Source organism: Solanum dulcamara, chromosome 8 (assembly GCF_947179165.1).
Source record: "Solanum dulcamara chromosome 8, daSolDulc1.2, whole genome shotgun sequence".
NCBI classification, from domain to species: Eukaryota; Viridiplantae; Streptophyta; class Magnoliopsida; order Solanales; family Solanaceae; genus Solanum; species Solanum dulcamara.
In genome coordinates this window covers 38,742,423-38,763,643 of record NC_077244.1, presented here as the reverse complement: position 1 = coordinate 38,763,643, position 21,221 = coordinate 38,742,423, and the positions used below count along the sequence as shown (strand labels likewise).

The window sequence follows — 21,221 nt, the reverse complement described above, 5'->3', positions numbered from 1 at the left end:
AATAAGCACAACTAACATCAAATATGCTAACAAAACTTAGAAGACATGCACATTCTTAAGTTTAAAGCATTAAAAGTACCGTAAATCCACGGTACTTCACCCTCCCTTTGTTGTTTTTTGCCCGTTAGTTTGAAACTTCTTTAGGTGGTCATTCTTGAAGAGTATTTCTACCTCTTTCTGATGATATCTGCAGACCCTGATCCTATTTTCATGAGATCATGTAAATCACACCAGAGATTTTGATCTCTAGTGTTAGGATCAGATCTTACAGGTTTTGAAAATTGGGCCTCGTTAATATTTTGTATAGACAAAACCAATTGGGCTGAATCGATGCTAAAGCAGTACTCAGTTAGCTCTGTAACTTGTTTGATCATAAAGATCAAATTGCGGAGTTTAACTGTTTCCTTGCTTTGCAATCCTTTGCGTCTATGATCTTTAGCATTCTTCCTATCAAATTGAAGTCTATCCGTTGCCTTAAAGCCTTAGCTCAAGCTACGTTAGGAAAATATCGAGAGTAGCAACTTTGGGATTGACTTTTCATTGGCTACAGATTAGACTATCATTGGATTTGATTTTTCAAAAACTTTGAGTCTGCCTCTTACTTTAAGCATCCTATCATGAGAGCGGCAAAAATCATCTTCAACCGAAAATTTTGACTCATAACGTTTCTGGACATCTTCCTAAGTAGTAGCCTTGCATTCTATGAAGCTTTCTTTCAACTTAAGAGAAGCAATCAAAATTTCAGGGTTCAAACCCTTCGTGAAAGCCTGCAGCATAATCACCTAGTACAATTAGTAGCAATATCCTTCCTCTTTGGAATCTGACGAACGAAATCTTGAAGTAGCTCGATGTCACCTTGTTCTATTTTGAAGATATCCGCCATTTTGATTTGTATCTTTCTGGAGTCGGCGTGTACCTTGACGAAATAATAATCTGCAAGTATGCTAAAAGAGTTAATAATATCTTTCATAAATAAAGAATATCATACAAGTGCCCCCCCCCCCCCCCCTCCGGATAAAGTTTTTTACGAATTTATTGACCATGGCTGATTCAACTTTGTCCTTGGTCAAGTTATTTTCCTTAAAAGTTGTCGTGAAAGCAAGGATATGCTCATGTGGGCCTGTCCTTCTATTATATCTAGGTATATCTAGCATCCTTACCTCTTTAGAATAAATTTCAATGTCACGCTAGCCTTGTAAGAAACTTGAGAGTAGCTCTAGAAATTCGGGCCCTTTAGAATCGATGTGCTCCCGAAATGGGATTCAAATAAGTATGTAGCTTCGATAAGTTCGACTTAAGTTCCTTTTTGATAAATTCCACCATTGACATCAAAATATCAGAATTCACCTCCAATGTGTTATCCTTACATTCCACTTAATGAGTTTTAACTTCTAGCTCCCCCCTTAACAGTCAACATTTTTTGAAGTTCCACAACCTTTTGGTCTTGTGCTTCCCTATGATCTATTATGGACTTCTTTTGAGTGATCAAAATTAGTAAAGCTTCCTTGAGACCGTTTATGTTAACTTGGCCCACATTTTCTTACTGATTCACTTCCTCGGAGATCTTTCCATGCTCTCTGTATATTCACATTGACCAGATCTGTATTCTTTAGATCAGCCTTGACTCATCGACATTTGTAGTCTACTCCTCTTAAAGACCTATTTGGTCTCGAGAAGCGTTTGGGAGTTAACACTTCAACTATGTTATCGTTGTTTTAAACCAACACAAAATTGTTCTGGTCCTACAGTGGGTGCCAATTATTTGCCGAGAAAATAGTACATGTGAATTTATTATGAGGACAAGACCATGCGTACTGATTTAACTTGCTAATATGTGTAGTTACAATTATATCTGTTAATATATGAGCTTAATAAGAAAAGTTATGAAGTAATAATACATCGAATGAAATAGTATAGCTCAATGACTTGATGTTTCAGCTACATCCGAAGATGACAAAGTATGACCAGTCTCAAATCCGAAGATGATATGGTACTTGCGAGCTAAGACTTATTAAATATAGAAAGCTTGGAGTGCAAGAGTATCAGTGTAGTTTTTTTTTGTATCGTCTAAAAATCAATCCCTTTATAAGAAAATAAACACTACTATTTATAAGCAACAAAGTAATACATCAGCCAATAGGAAGGCTCCACTTGGATACTAAAGTACTACATCAAAGAGAAATGTTCCATCTGAAAATATCATCATGGGTGCCACTAATATTTCTCTGCAATCTACAGAATCTCAGGATATATCAGTTATATCTGTCCTTTTGTCCTTTAATTCTGTCTTTGAGATACGGGTTTTTCACTAGCTTCGGGCTATGAGTACTCACTTTTTTCCCCAATAACACCATCTGACAAATTCAGTATTAGTGTAAAATTATGTTAATCAATCACTAGATCAATGAAACTTATATAGACACCTCTCTTGGATCTTCTATGCATACCTAGTGTAACCCCATAAGTAGAATCTGAAATAATAGAATATACGTAGACTTAGATAGTAACAGAAATCGAAGGATGACAAACTACGATAGGAGTAACAAGTATAATGCACCAAATTACCACCAAGCCTATCCCACAAGAAAACAAAACGACACTGAACCACCTACTAAGCTTCTACGCTAAACTATGACCTCCTTATCCTTCTTTCTGATGTCATGTCCTCGATAAGCTGAAAAACGCTAATAATACATTGTATTAAACCAAACGACCCTTGGGTTTTCTCCTGTTTGTCCAGGCTGCTAATGGAGTGTTCATAATCTATATAGAATTGATTCCAAGCCTCTAAGAGAGTAAATTGAGGCGATTAAAAATTACTTACATACTAAATTTCTTTTTTTGTACACAAACCAAAACTTCTCCTCTGCCCCCAGAGTCGATAGCTCTTGTGATCCACCCAAAAGAAAATCAAATGGGAAAAGGGTTTCCATCTTTGTATATACAGCCTCTATATTGATTAACATCTAAAGGCAAATCTGAGGTGCCTATGCATTAACAAGCCTCTGTTGATATAATCTCAAGCTCAGCCCACCATAGAGGAGAGAGTCTTGGGGTTGCCTCATCTGGTCCTATACCTGTTATCTCTCTCAATCTGGAAGAAACCTCTCTCATTGTCGGTCGTTGTCTTGGCTCAGGATGTACACACATTTTAATCACATCAGCTATTCTCTCTACCTGTTCCTCTTGGAAAGAAGTTAAAGTTGAATCAACCATTTCCCTCAGGGATTCTCCTCCCCAGAGATAGTCTGATGCCCAGCCATCAAGAGAGCTACTGTTTGCTGAGTAAGGGAGCCTACCAGTCATCATCTCAAACAGAACTACACCAAAGCTGTAAACATTACTTTCTGGGCTCGACCCCATTTCAGGTCCGTCTGTCTCATTCCAGAACCCAAAATCTGATATTTTGGCTGCAGAGTCTTCTGTGAGGTACACAGCAGAGGAGGTCAAGTTTTTATGTGGTAATGATGGCGACAAATTATGCATGTGGTCAAGGCAGTATGCCATGCCCATTGTTATCCTCATTCGCATCCCCCAGTCCAAGTGTTCAGCTTCCCTTACTGCAAAACACTAGAATTAGAGATCTTTTTGGTCATAATGGAGCACATCATAAAAGAAAGTGGTCACAGGAGAGGCAGAAAAATATTCACAAACACGTTCCACGAGCGTAGAAGCTGTAATTGCACAACCCAATAAAGTAATGCATTTCTAATTCACTGAAAACTTTTACCAGTTTGTTCCTTTCACTCCACCCTCGCATTTTTATATCTCAGTCACTACAACTGTAAAAAAAGATATATAAGCACTAGATATTTCAGTTACATCTAAGAGTGGTTATTCATCACATTGACAGAAGATATATCTAGCGTAAACATTAGACATTTCACTCACATTAAAGGATAGTTGTTTACTACAGGGAAAGCTAAACATAACATTCTGTCCAGAATCAATGATTCTTCGAGTTAATAAGCGAGAGAATTTGAAGTACAACGGTAAAAACATCTTATGAGGCTAAAGTGAAAATGGTTACTTCTCAAATTACAGACAAATTATCGACGCGAGACCAAAGACACATCCGCAGACACCATACTCTAGGTAGAGAAAAAACTTAAGTCGCACCTGGTGTTTACACCACCCAATGAATACATAAGATGTGTTTTCACACCCACTATTATCATTGAACCAAAGTTAATTAATACACATTCTCATGTCAATTTATCACTTAACAATGGTAAATAAATACGGTTTGTTTAAACACCAAATGCAGGTATATTTTTACCTGCTATATAAAAGTACAGCCTAGACAGTTCAATCAAGCAGTTGCAGAAGAGTTGGGTAACAGTATTAAGTAAATCACAACGGATACACCTTTAGAATCAGAAACTTACTATGCAAATGTTCAAAGAGGGTCCCATTAGGAGCATACTCAAAAACCATCATTCTGGTAAATGGATCCTCTTCTTCACAAAAACCAAGGAGGCTGACAAAGTTTTTGTGATTGACCTTTGACAATGTATCAATCTGGTAAAAGCAGGATAAAAGCATTTAGAAACTCAAAGATTGTAAAAAATGAGATGTAAAATTCCAACGGGAAGACCTAAAACACCTTTTTCCTAAAATGGGCTTCCATATCTTTTGACCAATCCTTAGTACATGCCACTGTACGAGATATCACAGCTATCTCAACTCCACTGGATAATGTGCCCTTATATAGTGTGCAAACAGATGAGGAACCGATCACATTGCTGAAATCTTCACAGGCTGACTCAAGTTCTGATCTCTTAAGCTTTGGCACACCTGTTCACACAGTAAGAATGATAGAACTCAGCTGTCTATCTAAGACTATTTGCTCATATTGATAAACAAAAGTTTCAAGCTATCAAAAAGAAAAAAGGGAAAAGGGAAAAGATGATTAACAATTAAAAAAGAATCTTGTAACAAGCTCATAATAGGGGCAAAAAGGTACATTTAAGCTTCTGCCATTTGGTAATACTTTTAAGGCAAAATTTTGGTTTTACAGCTACATGTGTACATGGAAGCTTCTATTTTATGGATCTGATTTTTAAGACAACTATTTTGGTTCTACAAATCGAAATACTATTCATTCATCGAAAGATAGAAAATTACCGGTAACAAATGCTCTCTGCAACTGTCCACTCAATCCAGTGGCCCAAGGCTTTACAACAGCCATTTTGTTGCTTCGAAAGAAGATTGTGCAAGTTACCAATATTAATAGTAGAATGAAACCTCCTATAGCTGCAGACAATATTAAAGCTCGATGATGACTTTGTCTGGCATCTTCAACTCTACTGCTGTTCTCTGCAGGACTGGGAAGTGAAGATGGAGAAGGAGAGGATCTTGGTGAATGAGCCAGATGAGGTTCTGCAGTAATTGTCGGTGTAGGAGATGGGGAAAGAGAAGGACTTGGTGATGGAGAAGGGGATGATGAAGGTGCACTGTTTTCTAGAACAGCGTCAGGAGGGTCTAGAAGTCGGAAGACTGGCCGAAATTGCTTCTGGAAGTTATTCAGGAGAGAAAAAGACGACACTTTTAGTAATTTTCTTCCAGCTACATTTCCAAGTGCTTCTGTAGTCCTACAAATAATTTAAATTTCATGATAACTACGTAAATTGCAACCAAAGAAGTATATACCCATAAAAGAAGCTAGTGCAAAGCTTGATTGAAAATGAGGCGAATTATCACAAGTTGAAGAAAAAAGATGTAGTTTGTCTTTTCAGAAATATCAGAAAATGAATTGAACATTGTTTGTGCAAACATGAATCAAAATGTGCTTAACAATCATCTACCTGGCCATTAAGGGAAACTAGAGATGTTCAATGTTAAGGCCAACCACAAGAAAACTAAAAGACAACTAGAAGACGGGGAAAATGGATGGGACTTCTAAACTTCTTAGCAAGCATCAGGGGTGTCAAAAGAAGAAGCATCAAGGGTGTCAAAAGAACAAGCAATGAAATGCTACAGATGCATAGTTATCCAGGAATATGTATTCCAATATTTGAATCTAATCATTCAAGTCATTTTACTCTTACTATGTTGGACATTTAAAGTTACCAGTAAAACGATTACTCTGAAAATATGCATTTCATTTGATTGAAATATGTTTACCTCAAAATCAATCTCCCATTGGGAAGTGACAAAGGTTGGGCTCTGGGAGCATGGTTGTTATTTTCTCGGACATCTTGGACCATTTCAAATCTATCGGTTCCAGGAAATATGCGGCTAAACAGCTCATTGTTGTCTAATAAACTGCATTAGTGTAACTCTGTAAGTAAGGGAACAAGTAGGTGAAGTTAGAAAAATGACACCACCTCTGTGTGAACTCACAGAATTTCCAGAGAGGGATTATTGCAAAGTTCGGAAGGCAGTGGCTGGCTAAAGTTATTATATCCCAGGTCCAGAATCTTCAACTTTTTTAGCTTTGCAATCTCATCAGGTATGAACCCAGTAAAGGAGTTGTTACGTAAAATTCTGCAAAGAAGTCTCCAGTGAGTTGCCAATTATCTTAAAGAAAATGAATTAAATTTAGAGTTTGTAATGACAGCGACTAGGAAAATGGAGACATCTAGTTTAAATATGCACATACATAAACTTCAAGTGAACCAAGCGCGCGATATCAGGAGCTAGGGTACCACATAGATGGAGATCTTTCAAGTCCCTGTGAGTAGATAAAAAACACAGATTAATTAAACCCATAAGAACATCAGTATCATGGATATATTTACAATAGCCAATCCTCTTACACACTATGCTACTTACTGCCTTAAAAATTATAGTCATGATAATAAATGGAGACATTGTATATGAAATCCATTGCATTTACGAAAATGGATACACTAAAATGTGCTTCTAGAATTAGAGATGAGCTATGATATAATTACTCTTTTCACAAAATTCGACTGCTAGTTAATTCTAAGAAATATAGAATCATGTATCAGGTCAAGAAACAAAGATACCACCTGATACATGTAGCTTTAGTTATCTAGTTTACATTTAGTTGAGAAACATAAATATACTGGAGAAAGTTGGCATCAAAGGTAGTATGTGAAATTTTCCTCCTTTTATTTGATAGGAGTTTGTATATATATCTATATAAACTCAACACCATAACTGGTGCTGAATTTAGAATTTCACATCATCAGAAAAGCAAAACCAAAGGGAAAAAACTCCTACCAGATCTGTAATCTTTACACTTTACCAATTAAATCTACTAACAGACTAAGACAATTCATCCTAATCTTAAATATTTATATCTTTGTTACTATACCTAACTCCATGTTTGGCCTTTCTAGAGGAGCACAGGTTTTCTAAGTCTCCCCTTTCCATTAGACCTAAATGCTTCATCATTCTGAATTAGACATCAGCTTATTTACATCCATTATCGAGGCTAAGTTTAATTATCTTGATAACAACATAGCATAAGATTGTGCTTAGCCTCTCAAACTATTGAGTAATAAAAATCAAATTTTACAAATAGCTCCCATTTTGCAATAAAACTATTAGCTACACTCCATGTACAAAACACCAAAAGATGTTCATTATACTGAAGCTTCGATAGGAATTGGTGCCAAAAGCTTCTCATATATCCGTCTTTTGATCATACACCTGCTGGAATCACCTCTTGTTGAGTTCACCAACTCATGGAGGAAAGTGTCAGAATTCAAACAGAGACCAAAGTTAGATTCATCTATATGAACCAACCATATCAAAATTGAAAAAGAAGATTTATGCAGAACCAAACAACAGAAAAGAGCTATAGAACAATTGCAGCAATTTTTAGTACTTACAGAGACGCAACATTCCCATTAAAGCACCCAACTCCTAACCAAGTACATGGATTTTCCACTCCATCACCATCTTTCCAATTCGACAAAGCCCCAAATGGATCACTCTCTACTCTCTCCCTGAATCTCAACAGTGCCAAACCTGCAAGAACAAGTTAAACATTGAGTCAATCAAGAAGGCCAAACGGAGTAAAGATTAAAACTTGAAGCAAAATGACATTTTTTTATTGCAATTTCTAACAAAATAAGTCTTAAATGGAAGATAATAATAATAAGAAGACTAATACCCTCATCATTGAGAGACAAACAGAAACTCAATTCCTGATGCACCAAACACAAGAGCAGCGCAATAACCAACAAGCTATGCTCACTGAATTTCCAGTGCCAATTCATTTCACAGAAACCAAAAACAAACCGACTAATATTTCTTATTCCCAAAACTGAAAACAATCGTTAAAGAAGAATTAGTTCTCGAACAGTGAAATTCACAAGTAAATAACAACCCACCGCTTGAAACTCATCAAAACCAAAACCCAGAAATTGAATAAACCCAGTAAATAAATGGTGGAAGAGAGAGAAAAAAAGACAAAGAGGAGAGGAAGTTTGTTTGACAAACGCGTAGAAAACAAACCAAGCAAAAACTGGAAGCTCTTTTTTGACTTTAGAAACAAGCGAAGAAATTTCAGTGTAGGCAGGCAAAATGGGTTTGTCTTCCTCACCAGAAAGAGGAGAGAAGGCTTACTGTGAATTTTTCGTTTGCGTTTGAGGTGATTGATAGACTTTTCAATACAAGTTGCCTACTTCGATTCACAGAAATGTGACGTAGAAAATGGTTGAGAGATTGAAAGATTCAGAAAGGGTATATGACCGAGTAAAAGCCAACGACAGGTCATCACAATATGACAAAGCCCTATCCTCTTTATCTTCACTTGTTTATTTGAGGACCTTACTTGGAAAATTCAGGTGGGCCATTGGTACATTCTTTGGTAGCCTAGCGTACCTTCCTGACTTTTCCATTTTTCTCACTTTCATCTCTTAAGCCTAATGTTTTCATCTGCTAAATGGTGACATTAAATATTTTTTAAAATTTGGTTGTTAGGTACTCATTTAACATGTTAGGAGAATGAGTAAATAGTAAATAAAGATATGGACAAGGTAAGTCGCTTCTCATTTTGAGAGTTACCATTTGAAATTATTAATTATGGGGGAAAGAGAATTTAGTTATTTTTTAATAGTTTTATATTTTGCAGATTCAAATTAATTGGCTAGAAATTTTCGAATACCAAATAATTAAACTAAAAAGGAAAAGAAGAATAAATGTTTTTTTTAATTGAAAGTTATTTAAAGAAAAAGGTGGAAACGGTGAATCCCAAACTTGGTAAGATCTTGATTGATAGTACAGGAAATGTGTAAGGTAAGCAATATTCACTTTCATTAGTGAAGTAGTTGAGACAAACAATCGAGGAAGGTCTGCAATCTAATTAAACAGGTAGATCGAAAATTGCCTATGGATTTCAGCACTAAAGTTGTGATCATAAACCTCTATTTCAACATCAGCAACAAATCACCCCCCCCCCCCAAACCCCACCCCCACACACATCAAAAAAAAAAAAGGAGACCAAGACCAATTCAATGATAGAATCACCCAAGTCTGAAAAGTATAAATGTGCCTGTGGATGTATGTCTCTCTCAATGTATATATCCTTTTCACAATTGTGTGACAGAGAAGATTTACGAAAGAAAAATTAGGAGACTATATAGAGCTGAAATGGGAGTTTGTAAAACTTGTTGTTTGGAAGTGTTTGTCTCTTCCTTTTTTCTTTGTTACTCTTGTCGCAGGTGGAATAAATAAATGAAAATTATATTTCTTTTAAATTTAATATTTTTGGTATAATTATCTAGTAATTGAAATTTACTAATCCAAATTCATCCATAAAATCCATAAAGGAAAAAACATTCTCTAAGAAGGGCTTTTTCATTCTCATATTAATAATTTCACTTATATTAATATTAGGGCAAACAATATTTTTTTCATTTTAGTTTGTTCGTTCAATTTTGACTTGGTACTAAATTTAAGAAATGAAAGAAGATTTTGAAATTTGTGATGTTAAATTATAAATATGCCAAATTATAAATATACTAAAATGTTATTTAATCTTATAGTTTTAAACATGTTATTTAGAAAATTGAAATCAAAATATAATGAATATAATTTTTTTTTAAAAAAAAACTAATTAAAAAAGAGTATGAAAAACAAATTGAACACGGTGGCCTTATTGCTGATTTTGGTTTTGTTATTTTGTTGTCTTTATTTATTAAAATAAAAATTAAGAAACCAGCAAGTATTAGTGGACCCCTTATTGGATTGACCACCCAAGTAGTCAGCATCGGAAAATAAAAGGGGGCCATCACTAATAATTGTTGTTTAATAATGCAGCCGACTAAGTTAAATGCAAGCTTTATTTGGTGTATTATTGAACAATATGGACAAAAAGAAACCATACATCTGCATAATTCATTCCTTGCCGGGGCCTTCATGTAGGCTGTTAAACGATTTGGAAAAAAATCATTTCAAATTGAAAAATCGAATTAAATCAATTTTATTTGTTTTTTATTTAATTTTATTAAAAAAAATAATCAAATCGATAAATTAGATATATATATATATTTTATTATTATACATACGTAATATATTATTTTTATAAATAATTTTAAGTATCTTATATATGTTTTCATCAAAATTTATTTATAATTTATTTATGAAAGTAAAAATGTTCAAGACGTGAATATTTATATTATTGATTTCATATATGTGTCCCTGGTGGGACTAGGAGTGTCACTATCTCTTTCTTTTAGGTCAAATGGTGAATTTTAAAGCTTTATTCACAGTAAATTTAGTGATCGAAAGTTCTGTAATATCAATCGTTCTAATAATTTTTTTTTAATTTTGAATTAATTATTATCTTTTTTTCGTGTTTTGAAAGAATCATATCTTTTCTTTTTTGGGAACTGTTCCAAACTCATGAACATCCTTACCTTCATATCTTCGTTGCCCGAAGTTTCGCCGATTTATTTTGAGAATTGAGATTATGGGAAGTGTTGTTTATTTCATATTGATTAAAATAAAATACCTTTGCACTTACATTTTCCTATTCAAAAGCAATGAGTTCACATTTATTAACTAAGACATGAATTATCATTTGTTTATAATGACTAAGGTTGTACATAATCGGGTTACTTCGAATTTTTCAAATAATAAATCAAATTATTTGTGTCAGGTTTTTAAATGTATAAACCAAACCATAATATTAAAATTTGAGTTTTTCAACCTTGAGTTTTCAGTTTTTTGGGGGTAAAATATTCATACCAACATATAATTAACTTGTGTTTTAAATATTTCTTTAGCCCTATCAAAATACAACTATCTCAGGTGTTTCTTACAAAAATAACACAAAATATGAGATAAATTACTTGGCTAATGTAATGACCTTCTATGTCATTTCTGTGTAAATGCATTTTTTTCTTCGTTTAGAGCGTTTCTATACCTAAGTCATTTATGACTTGCTGACACTAACTGGTCGGTCGCCTAGCCATTCATTTGAGATTTATGTCCATTTCTGTGTTTTGGAACTTCAATAGTTGACTTTGGTCAAAAAGTCAGGAAAATAGCCCTAGAATGGAATTCTGGTGCTTCCATCAACTCCGAAAGGGTCATTTTAGGTTTATGGCATTGGCGACTCGAATCCCAAGGCTTTCAGTGCGAGTTTGAACCATTAGACGTTATAGCCTTTAAGCTTTGGCCTAAGTTTGACTTCGGTCAACATTCTTGGAAAATGCATTCGAATAAGAATTCCTTCAGCTCAGTTAACTTCGGAATGTTGGGTTTGGTCTAGAACGACCCTTCGTGCACTTCCTAAGACTTCCGATCTAATCTTGAGCCCCTTTTGAATTTTGGGTAAAAATGACACTTGAGTGTGAGACTCACTTTTTCATCAACACAACCTCGAATGGAATTTTGACTGCGTTACTGAGTCAGGAACATCAAATATGGTGGGGTAGCATATCTCGTTTGTGTGTATGAGGTTTCGAACGAATCTCGAGCAACCTATTAGAGAATTTTGAGACACATCTGAATTTGTTGGTGCTTGGTGCTAATACCATCGCTTTTGCAACCTTGATTTCTCTAAAGCGACCCTCGCTTAAGTGGACAGGGTATCGCTTTAGTGAGGCAGGCCACCTAAGGGCTAGCCGCTAAAGTGGCCCTGACCTTTGCTTTGGCGGTGTCGGCTCTAGCGGCCATGTGAAGCCCTCCCTTTTCAGGCCAGCCGCTTTTACGACATCTGGGGTATGTTAGGACCCATTTTGGGGTCTTTTTCTCGTAAGTTTGAGAACTAATTAAGAGCTAGTGGACCTTTTTCTTGGTGGATTTCGTGTGTTGTTGCTGGGAATTGCTAAAGAACTGTGTAGGGAGTCTCTAGAAACATTGCAACATGGTTTCAGAGGTGACTCCCTTTTCCCTAGACCTCTCATTGGCCTCTAATGGTGTTCTTGAGTTGTTTTCTTGCATGTCTGAGTGTGGGTTGTTTCGATCCCCGAAGTGTGTTTCATTTTGTGAGACAAATTTTGGAACTAATTAAGACCTCTTTACGAAGTCAATTTTGAAATTCCCGGTGTAGGTCCCACATTCTTGCTTTAGACTTCAAATTGGTCATATTTGTCATATGTGCTTTTAGTGTCTAAACGATTGTATTAACGTTGTGATCCTATTTTTCATAGCGTGACTGTGTGCGGAGGCCTTACTGAAGGAAAAAGCTCCAGAGAAGTAATTTGGAGCGCGTGTGGTCGGCCTAATGGTAGCCTACGACTTCCTGACTTCTAGATTGAGCTTAAATATGTAAATATATGCTGATTTATGTGAATTTGGGGTGAGTATCTAGTTGACCATGTTTAGCTTCCTAGAATCTATGAGTTAGGCATGTTTCGTGTATTTTAGAATTGTTGGCATGCTGTCTTCTTTATTGTTGATCATCCATACCTTGTAGTGTGTTTGTGACTTCCGTATTTGTTAATATGGATCATAATTAGCCTTAGTCTTTGCTTAGACTAGTTTTTGCCATAGTTTGGATTAATTAGATCCATGTATACTGACATAGCGGACTTGGGTCTGATAACCTGCGTCTTAGCTAGGCAGTAGCCCAACACTTTAGACATTATATCCATAATTCCCTCTTTTTGTCGATCCTTGTGTACTTGTTCTTGTTCTGGAGGCCACTCATTGATTTTGGTTAGATTTGTTTCGGTCTTGGAGTGATTTATTGATGGCACTCAAATTGGGGTTCTCTCCTTGACACTCGTCTCGCCGCTGATCCTGAATCTAGCTGACTCGGTTAAGGTTTCTAATTCACTCCACCGGGTTATGGTTAAAGTTCGTGCCTCAACTCTCACGCTTGGTTAGATTCCTTGACATATCTTCACCCTTGGTTAGAGTCCTTGGCATATCTTTGATTAGTTAAAGTCCTTAGCATATCTTTTGCCTTGGTTAGAGTTCTTGGCATATCTTCAGCCTTGGTTAGAGTCCTTGGCATATCTTTAGTTTTGGTTAGAGTCCTTGGCATATCTTCAGCCTTATGCTATTTTCAAGTATGAAATCATGGAATTTGATCATTGATTTTATGAATGATTGTGAATGGTTATCAAGGAATTATGAAGGACTCACGAAAGTAATGAATGATTTTTTAGTGATGTTTCAAGCAAGTATCTATTGTTTGAAAGGATTTCTCACACTCATGAAAAAGGGTGAAAGGTTTTCTCACGTACTTACGAATTTATAAAGAAGAAAGATTTTCTCATACTTTATGAATCATCATGTTAATGAGCTTTATGATGTGGATTGTTATTTATTATTGCCCTTCCTAATGATATTAATGACTATGATTTATAACTTTCGTTAGGATAATGACTAAGCACTGGGTGGACTTTGAGGTGGGGTTCATTCCAGAAGCTCAAGGAGCGATCCAAGGGAACTCTAGTAGCAACCTCTAGTCCCAAACTACATTGCCCCCATAGGTTTGCCTCAATGACGTAGCTAGTGGATCCACAAGTATCTCAAGTTTAAGATTTTCTCACAGAGTTTACCTTGGCAAGTAGCCTATCTCTTTTTGGTGTGGGAGTAACACAGATTCCATGTTATAACTTGCATGATCTTATATGTCGGTTAAAGGTAATATCCCACAAATAAATAATATTTTCTTCTTATGAGCCCTTAAGTTGGTTTCAAATGATGCATTGACCACATGTTATGACTCATGACTTTAAATCTCATGCTTTTAAATGTTTATTGGTCTTGCATCACATGTTTTATGCTCATCATGCTATCATGTCTACACTATGCATATTTCTCACATACTTAGTACATTCCATGTACTAACACATACTTTTTGATTATATTGTATCATAATGTAGGGTCCGACGATCATCACACATATCCCTCTTGTGGCTAGAGCTTGAGTACTATTTTTCTATTGTTGGTGAGTCCTCATGATTTCATAACACAACATTTATGATTGTTATTATTTATAATTTGGTGAGATAGAAACTTGTCTTAAGCCCCATCTAGTAGAAGTAGAGGCATGTTTAGACGATCATGAGTATGTAGCTCCGACTACTCAGACATAATGCTTTGAGCTTTTTTTTAATTCAAGATTCTCTTTTTGGGACTTATTTTCCGCATTATGATTTGATTGGTGTCTTTACTTACCTTATGTATACGATGTCTGCTAAGAGACTTAATAATAGTTCCTCAGGATTCCGATTATTGTGTCACGCCTAGGGCCTAGCTTGGGTCGTGATAAACTTGGTATCAGAGCACAAGGTTTAAGGTGTTCTAGGCAGTCTAACATGCTGCGTCGAGTAGAGATTTTTTCATAGGTGTGAATCACGCCACATTTATGAATGAGAGATTATGGGGTATTCTAGGAAACTTTTCTTCTTTCATCTATGTCGTGCGATAGAGTTGAACTCTAAGGTTTTTTCTTCTAACGCTTTTCTTTGCGATTTCAGAATCATGCCTCCAAGAAGAGTTCCCCAATAGCATAATGACCTATTGAATGAACAAGTCACTCATGTAGAGTTTCAAGCCAATTTCCAGGTGGTTGCTCAAGCTGTGGCGATTCAAGCTAATAGAGAGGTAGTTGTTCCTGTGAACCCAAATATGGGTACGACGGCAACAACGATTTATGATTTCATATGTATAAGTCCACTAGAGTTTCATGGGTCAAAAGTGGACGAGGATCCACAAGAATTTGTAGAAAGCATTCACAAGATTATGGAGATTATGGGAATAAGCCCGGTGGAGATGGAGAAGTTCTACCCATTGAAAAGGGTTTCTATAATTTGGTTTGATCAATGGTAAGGTGAGTGAGCTGGAGAAGCGGGTCATATTGCTTGAGAAGAGTTCTAATAGGAGTTTCTTGACTGTTTTTTTACCCTTAAGCTAAGGGAGGATAAAATTCAAGAGTTCATCAACTTGAAGCAAGGGAATATGAGTGTGAGGGAGTGCACCATCAAGTTAACATAATTGTCAAAGTATGCTTCATTTATGATTGCCGATCCTAGAGCTTGTATCAGCAAGTTTATGTTGGGTGGCTCGGACTTGGTGGTCAAGGTGTGTAGAACTGTAATCAAGGAATGGAATTTCAAGGCTCATGACACATGCCAAGAAAATCAAGGAGGAAATGTTAAAGGAGAGGTCAAAATGGGAGTTTAAGAGGGCGCGGACCGATGGTGAAGAGTTTTATCATGGCAAGTCTGGAAATTGTGGTCATCTTCAATTTTACTTAAAGTACTCGGGCCAAAATTATTCAAACACTCCATCTACAAGGTTCGATAAGGATAGGGTGCCTAACCCTAAGGTTCAAGGAGGAGCTCCGAGTGGCCAAACCATTCCCACATACAAGAAGTATGGATGGAACCATAAAGGAGAATGCTTGGTGGGATGGGGTGCATGTTATAGGTTTGCAAAGATAGGTCACTATGCGAGAGAGTGTAGAGGATGTGGTTGACCCCTGGCCTAGTCTAAGGCTACAGGCCAACTGGCTCAGTAGGGTGCTACTACAAGTTTAGTGTCGGTCCGCACCAAAATCGGTTTTATGCTCTTTAGACTAGACAGGATTTGGATGAGTCTCTTGATATGGTTACCAGTATGTTAAAAGTCTTTGATTTTGATGTTTATGAATTGTTAGATTCAGATGCTACTCTATTATTTATTACACTTTATCTAGCTATAAAATTTATTGTAAGTCCTGAGATCTTGTTAGAGCCTTTCTTGGTCTATATCTTGTAGAGCTTGATATGACTATTTTTGATGTTATCCTTGGTAAGGATTGACTTCATGCATGTTATGCTTCCATATATTATAGAACCCATGTGGTTAGGTTTCAGTTTCCTAATGAGCTAGTCCTAGAATAGAAGGGTAGTAATTTTGTGTTTAAAGGTCAATGCATCTCGTGCCTTTAATATCAAAAAATGATTTCCAAAGGTTGCATATATCACCTATTGCAGGTTAAGGATACAAATTCTAAAGTTTCTACTCTCGAGTTAGTTTCAGTTGCTAATGAGTTTTCAAAAGTTTTTTCTGATGATCGCTAGGGTATTCCTCCCGGAAGGGAAATAGACTTTGATATTGATCTTCTTCTCGATATCCAACTATCTCTATTCATCCTTATCGAATGGCCCCGACAGAACTTAAAGAGTTAAATGATCAGTTGAAAGACTTATTGGACAAGTCTTTTATAAGACTGAGTATCTCTCCATGGGGTGCTCCGGTTCTCTTTGTTAGGAAGAAGGATGGTTCTTTCCGTGCGTGTATTGATTATTGACAATCGAACAAAGTCACAATTAAGAATAAGTACACCATTCTAAGGATCGAGGACTTATTCGATCAACTTTAAGGAGCAAGTTATTTTTCAAAGATCGATATTCAATTGGGCTATCATCAACTTCGACTAAGGGAATGTGACATTCTAAAGATGACTATTAGAACTCGGTATTGTCACTTTGAATTCTTAGTTATGTCTTATGGACCAACGAATGCTCCTTTAGCTTTTATGGATTTGATGAATAGGGTGTTTAACCAATATTTGGACATACTTGTTATTGTATTCATTGATGATATTTTGATTTATTCTCGAAGTGACAAGGAGCATGCGGATCATTTGAGGATTGTCTTGTAAGTTCTCAAGGTTTGTCAATTGTTGTCAAGTTTAGTAAGTGTGAGTTTTGGTTGAGGTTGGTTGTTTTTCTTGGCCATCGTATGTCCGTTGAAGGGATTATGATGGATCCAAAGAAAACCAAAGCAGTTAAGAATTGGCCTAGACCTTTGTCTCCTTCTAATATTCGAAGTTTCTTAGGATTAGCATGTTATTATACATGGTTTGTGGAAGGATTATTTCCATTGCATCACTCTTGACTACTTTAACTAAAAAGAAGGTAAAATTTTACTAGTCTGAGTCATGTGAGAAGAGATTCCAAGAGTTGATAGATAGACTTACTTCCGCTCAGGTGTTAACTTTATCGGGAGGGTCCGATGGGTTTTTTGTGTATTGTGATGATTTAAGGGTTGGTCTTAGTTGTGTTTTGATACAAAATGGTAAGGTGATAGCCTATGCTTCTAAAAAACTTAAGTTACATGAAAAGAACTATCTGACTCTTGATTTGGAGTCGGTTGTGTTTGCTTTGAAAATTTGGAGATACTGTCTTTATGGTGTCTATGTTGATGTATTTTTTGACCATAATAGTTTGCAATATGTGTTTAATTAGAAGGATTTGAATCTCCAATAAAGGATATGACTTGAATTATTGAAGGATTATGACATGAGTGTGTTGTACCATCCGGGTAAAGAAAATGTGATCGTCGATTCTTTTAGTAGATTACCCAGGAATAGTGTTGTTTATATTGAGGATGAAATGAATGAGTTAGTTCATGATGTTCATAGACTAGATAATTTGGGTGTTCACTTGATTTATTCATAGGATGGCGGAATTATTGTCCAAAATGATCCCGAATCATCTTTTGTGGCGTATGTTAAGCTAAAATAAGATAATGATCCTACCATGGTCGACTTGAAGAAATCGATTGCCGAAAAATCCAATGAGGCTTTCTCCCAAGAGGGAGATGGTGTGTTAAGACATGAAGGCCGATTATGTGTTCCTAATATCGTTGGCTTGAGGAAAATAATATTATTGAAGCTCATAGTTCGTAGTATTCTATTCATCCGGATTCCACAAAGATGTATCAAGATTTGATTAAAGTGTATTCGTGGAATGACATGAAAAGGGATATTGCAGAGTTTGTGGCTAAATATGCTAATTGTCAACAAGTAAAGGTTGAGAATAAAAAATTGGGAGGTTTAGCTCAAGACATTGACATTCCTACATGGAAGTGGGAAGATTTGTATATGGACTTCATTATGGGTTTGCGTAGTATCCGTAGGCAATATGATTTGATTTAGGTGGCTGTTGACTGAATAAATAATTTGAAACATTTTCTTCCCGTTAAGACTTCCTATTTGGCCGAGGATTATGCTAGATTTATATCCATTAGTTGGTTAAGCTTCATGGAATTCCGTTATCTATCATCTCGAATCGAGGTACTCAATTTACATCTAAGTGTTGGAGGTCATTCCAAAAAGGTCTTGATATTCAAGTTAAGCTTAGTACGACCTTTCACCCATAAATCGATGGTCAAGTTGAGCGTACTATTCAAACATTGGAACACATGTTCAAAGCTTGTGTCATTGACTTCATGAGAATTTGGGATGATCATTTGCCTTTGATCGAGTTTACCCATAATAATAGTTACCGTTCTAATATTCAAATGGCTCAGTTTGAGGCTTTATATGGTAGGAGATATCAGTCTCTTATTAGTTGGTTTGAAATTGGTGAAGTTACTTTGATAGGTCCTGAGTTGGTACAAAGGCTATAGAGAAGGTTTGGATCATTAGAGAAGGATTAAAGACTGCCCAAAGCCGACAAAGTCCTATTCAGATGTAAGAAGAAGAGAACTTGAATTTGAGGTTAATGGTTATGTTTACTTGAAGATCTCACCCATGAAGAGTGGAATGCATTTTGGAAAGAAAGAGAAGCTTAATCCCTGGTATGTGGGCCCTTATAAAATTTTGAGACATTTTAGTAAGGTGGCATATGAATTGGAATTGCCTTTGGAGTTAGCATCGGTGCATCCGATATTTCATGTTTCATTATTGAAAATGTGTGTGGGTGATCCTCGCTCAATTGTGCCTTTGGATAGTGTGGGTGTGAAGGAAATCTTATCCTTTAAGGAGGTTCCGATTGAGATTCTAGACCAACAAGTTAGGAGGTTGAGGAACAAAGAAGTTGCTTCCGTTAAAGTGTTATGGAGAAACCAAGAGGTTGAAGGTGCTACATGGGAGGCCAAAGCTGATATGATGACACGATATCCTCATCTCTTTCCTTCCATTCCTAGTTGAGGCATTAAGCTCCTTTATGATTTGCTCTTACGAATTCCTAAGTTTTATCACTTCTCATGTTTTTCATATGCATGCATGTTCCTGAAATGAGTTTTAAGAATCGTGTTTTAGCTATGGATTGAATATTCCATATTTTGTGCATTTTATTATGTTATTGCATATGTTTGGCTGCTATGTCTCTTTTCCTACTCCTTCCATGCTAGTTAAGTCTTATTCGAGGAGTTCGACGAATGTTCCCAAGGGAGAGATATTGTGAGGCCCCCAAAGTTGAAAAGATGAAACAATGAGTTAAAAGGGAAAACTATAAAAAAAATTGAGTCTAATGCTCGACAAATGGCTTGGGTGACTCACCGAGTGGATTGGGAGACTCACCTAATGTCTCAAGAACTCACCCAAGTGCTAAAAACTTGGCTAGAACAGGTTAGAGAAAGTTGGAAAGAAGGATGAATATTGGCGACTGACCAATCGGGTTTCTGAACTTTGGAACCTCACCAAAAGGTTTAGATAAATTTTCTCAGAAAAAAGGGAATTTGGAGAGAAAAGGATGGGTTTAGCAACCCGCCTAACAGGATCAATGAGTAGTGTTTTCTTATTGAATTCATTGTAAGAGTTGGTAGAGATAGGAAGGAATTGGGCGGACTATAGACCAGTTCAACACTCACCAATGGGTTGGTGAGCTAAATCGACTTTGCCAAAAGTTTCAAAGATTTTTCCCAGAACATGAGAAAGATAGGCGAGATGAGGAAAAGATTGGCGACTCACCGATTGGATCGACGAGCTCGAATAATCTCGCCAAAGGGTTTCTCCAGTCCTGTTAATAATGGTATTTCCATCTTTTCTTACCCAATTAATCCGTAAGCTATGTTGTTTTGGACCTATTTCTAAATCTTTAACTACCCAAGTCCTTCAAATTTCCCCATCCCCTCTAATCATTCAATACAATAATTCTCTCTCTAAATCTTTCTTTCAAGAAATTTTATCTCTTCCAAGCTAAGGATTGTCAAGGTCAAGATCAAGGAACCCAAATTTCTAGTGCATTTATGTCTTTGAATAATCAAGGTATGTTGGGGATTCATACATGGATCCTTTTCATCCATGGAGTCCCCAAGATTTTCTCCTTTTTCAATCAATTTCAATTCAATAATTTTAGGATTTTCATGAGGATGCATTGGGTCATTTCAATTATGATCTATTGCAATGTTAATGATTCAATTATGTATGTTTTAAATTAAATTGCATGTTTTCAATTGAGTTTTCATGAAACCATGCATTATGCTATTTTCAAGTATAAAATCATGGAATTTGATCATGAATTTTACGAATGATTATCAAGGACTTATGAATGATTCACGAAAGTAATGAATGATGTTTTCAATAAGAATTTCTCACACACTCATGAAAAAGGGTGAAAGTTTTTCTACGTACTCACGAATTTGTAAAGAAGAAAGATTTTCTCATACTTGTATGAATCATCATGTTACTAAGCTACTCTTATGACTATTTTATGGTATGGATTGATATTTATTATTTCCCTTCCGAATGATGTTAATTACTATAATTTATGACTTTTATTGGGATAATGACTAAGCACCGAGTGGACTTTGAGGTGGGGTTTGGTTCGAAAGTTCAAAGAGTGACCCAAGAGAACTCTAGTAGAAACCTCTAGTCCTAAACTGCGTTGCCCCCGTAGGTTTGCCTCAATGACCTAGCTAATGGATCCATAAATATCTCAAGTTTAAGATATTCTCACAGAGTCTATCTTGGCAAGTAGCCACTCTCTTTTCAGTGTGGGAGTAATACTAGACTCCATGTTATAGCTTTCATGACCTTATATGTCGGTTAAAGGTTAAATCCCACAAATAAACGATGTTTTCATCTTATCATCCCTTATGATGATTTCAAATAATGTATTGAC

At 36.1% G+C, this 21,221-nt stretch overlaps 1 protein-coding gene across 2 annotated transcripts; it reads right to left on the bottom strand.

Moving 5' to 3' along the window:
• Positions 1 to 2,680: 2,680 nt before the first annotated feature.
• Positions 2,681 to 8,687, bottom strand: LOC129898750 (inactive receptor-like serine/threonine-protein kinase At2g40270). 2 transcript variants are annotated; one of them, XM_055973406.1, is made up of 10 exons: positions 8,545 to 8,687; positions 8,090 to 8,242; positions 7,806 to 7,944; positions 6,605 to 6,676; positions 6,346 to 6,489; positions 6,127 to 6,267; positions 5,128 to 5,594; positions 4,607 to 4,797; positions 4,389 to 4,521; positions 2,681 to 3,560 (listed from the first exon to the last, which is right to left on the bottom strand). In XM_055973406.1, the coding sequence occupies exons 2-10, from the start codon at positions 8,193 to 8,195 to the stop codon at positions 2,995 to 2,997; spliced, it is 1,959 nt and encodes a 652-aa protein (XP_055829381.1). In that variant the 5' UTR covers positions 8,196 to 8,242; positions 8,545 to 8,687; the 3' UTR covers positions 2,681 to 2,994. The 2 variants fall into 2 exon arrangements, with proteins under 2 accessions (XP_055829381.1, XP_055829380.1); XM_055973405.1 differs by lacking the exon at positions 8,545 to 8,687 and having other exon boundaries at positions 8,090 to 8,538.
• Positions 8,688 to 21,221: the final 12,534 nt, after the last annotated feature.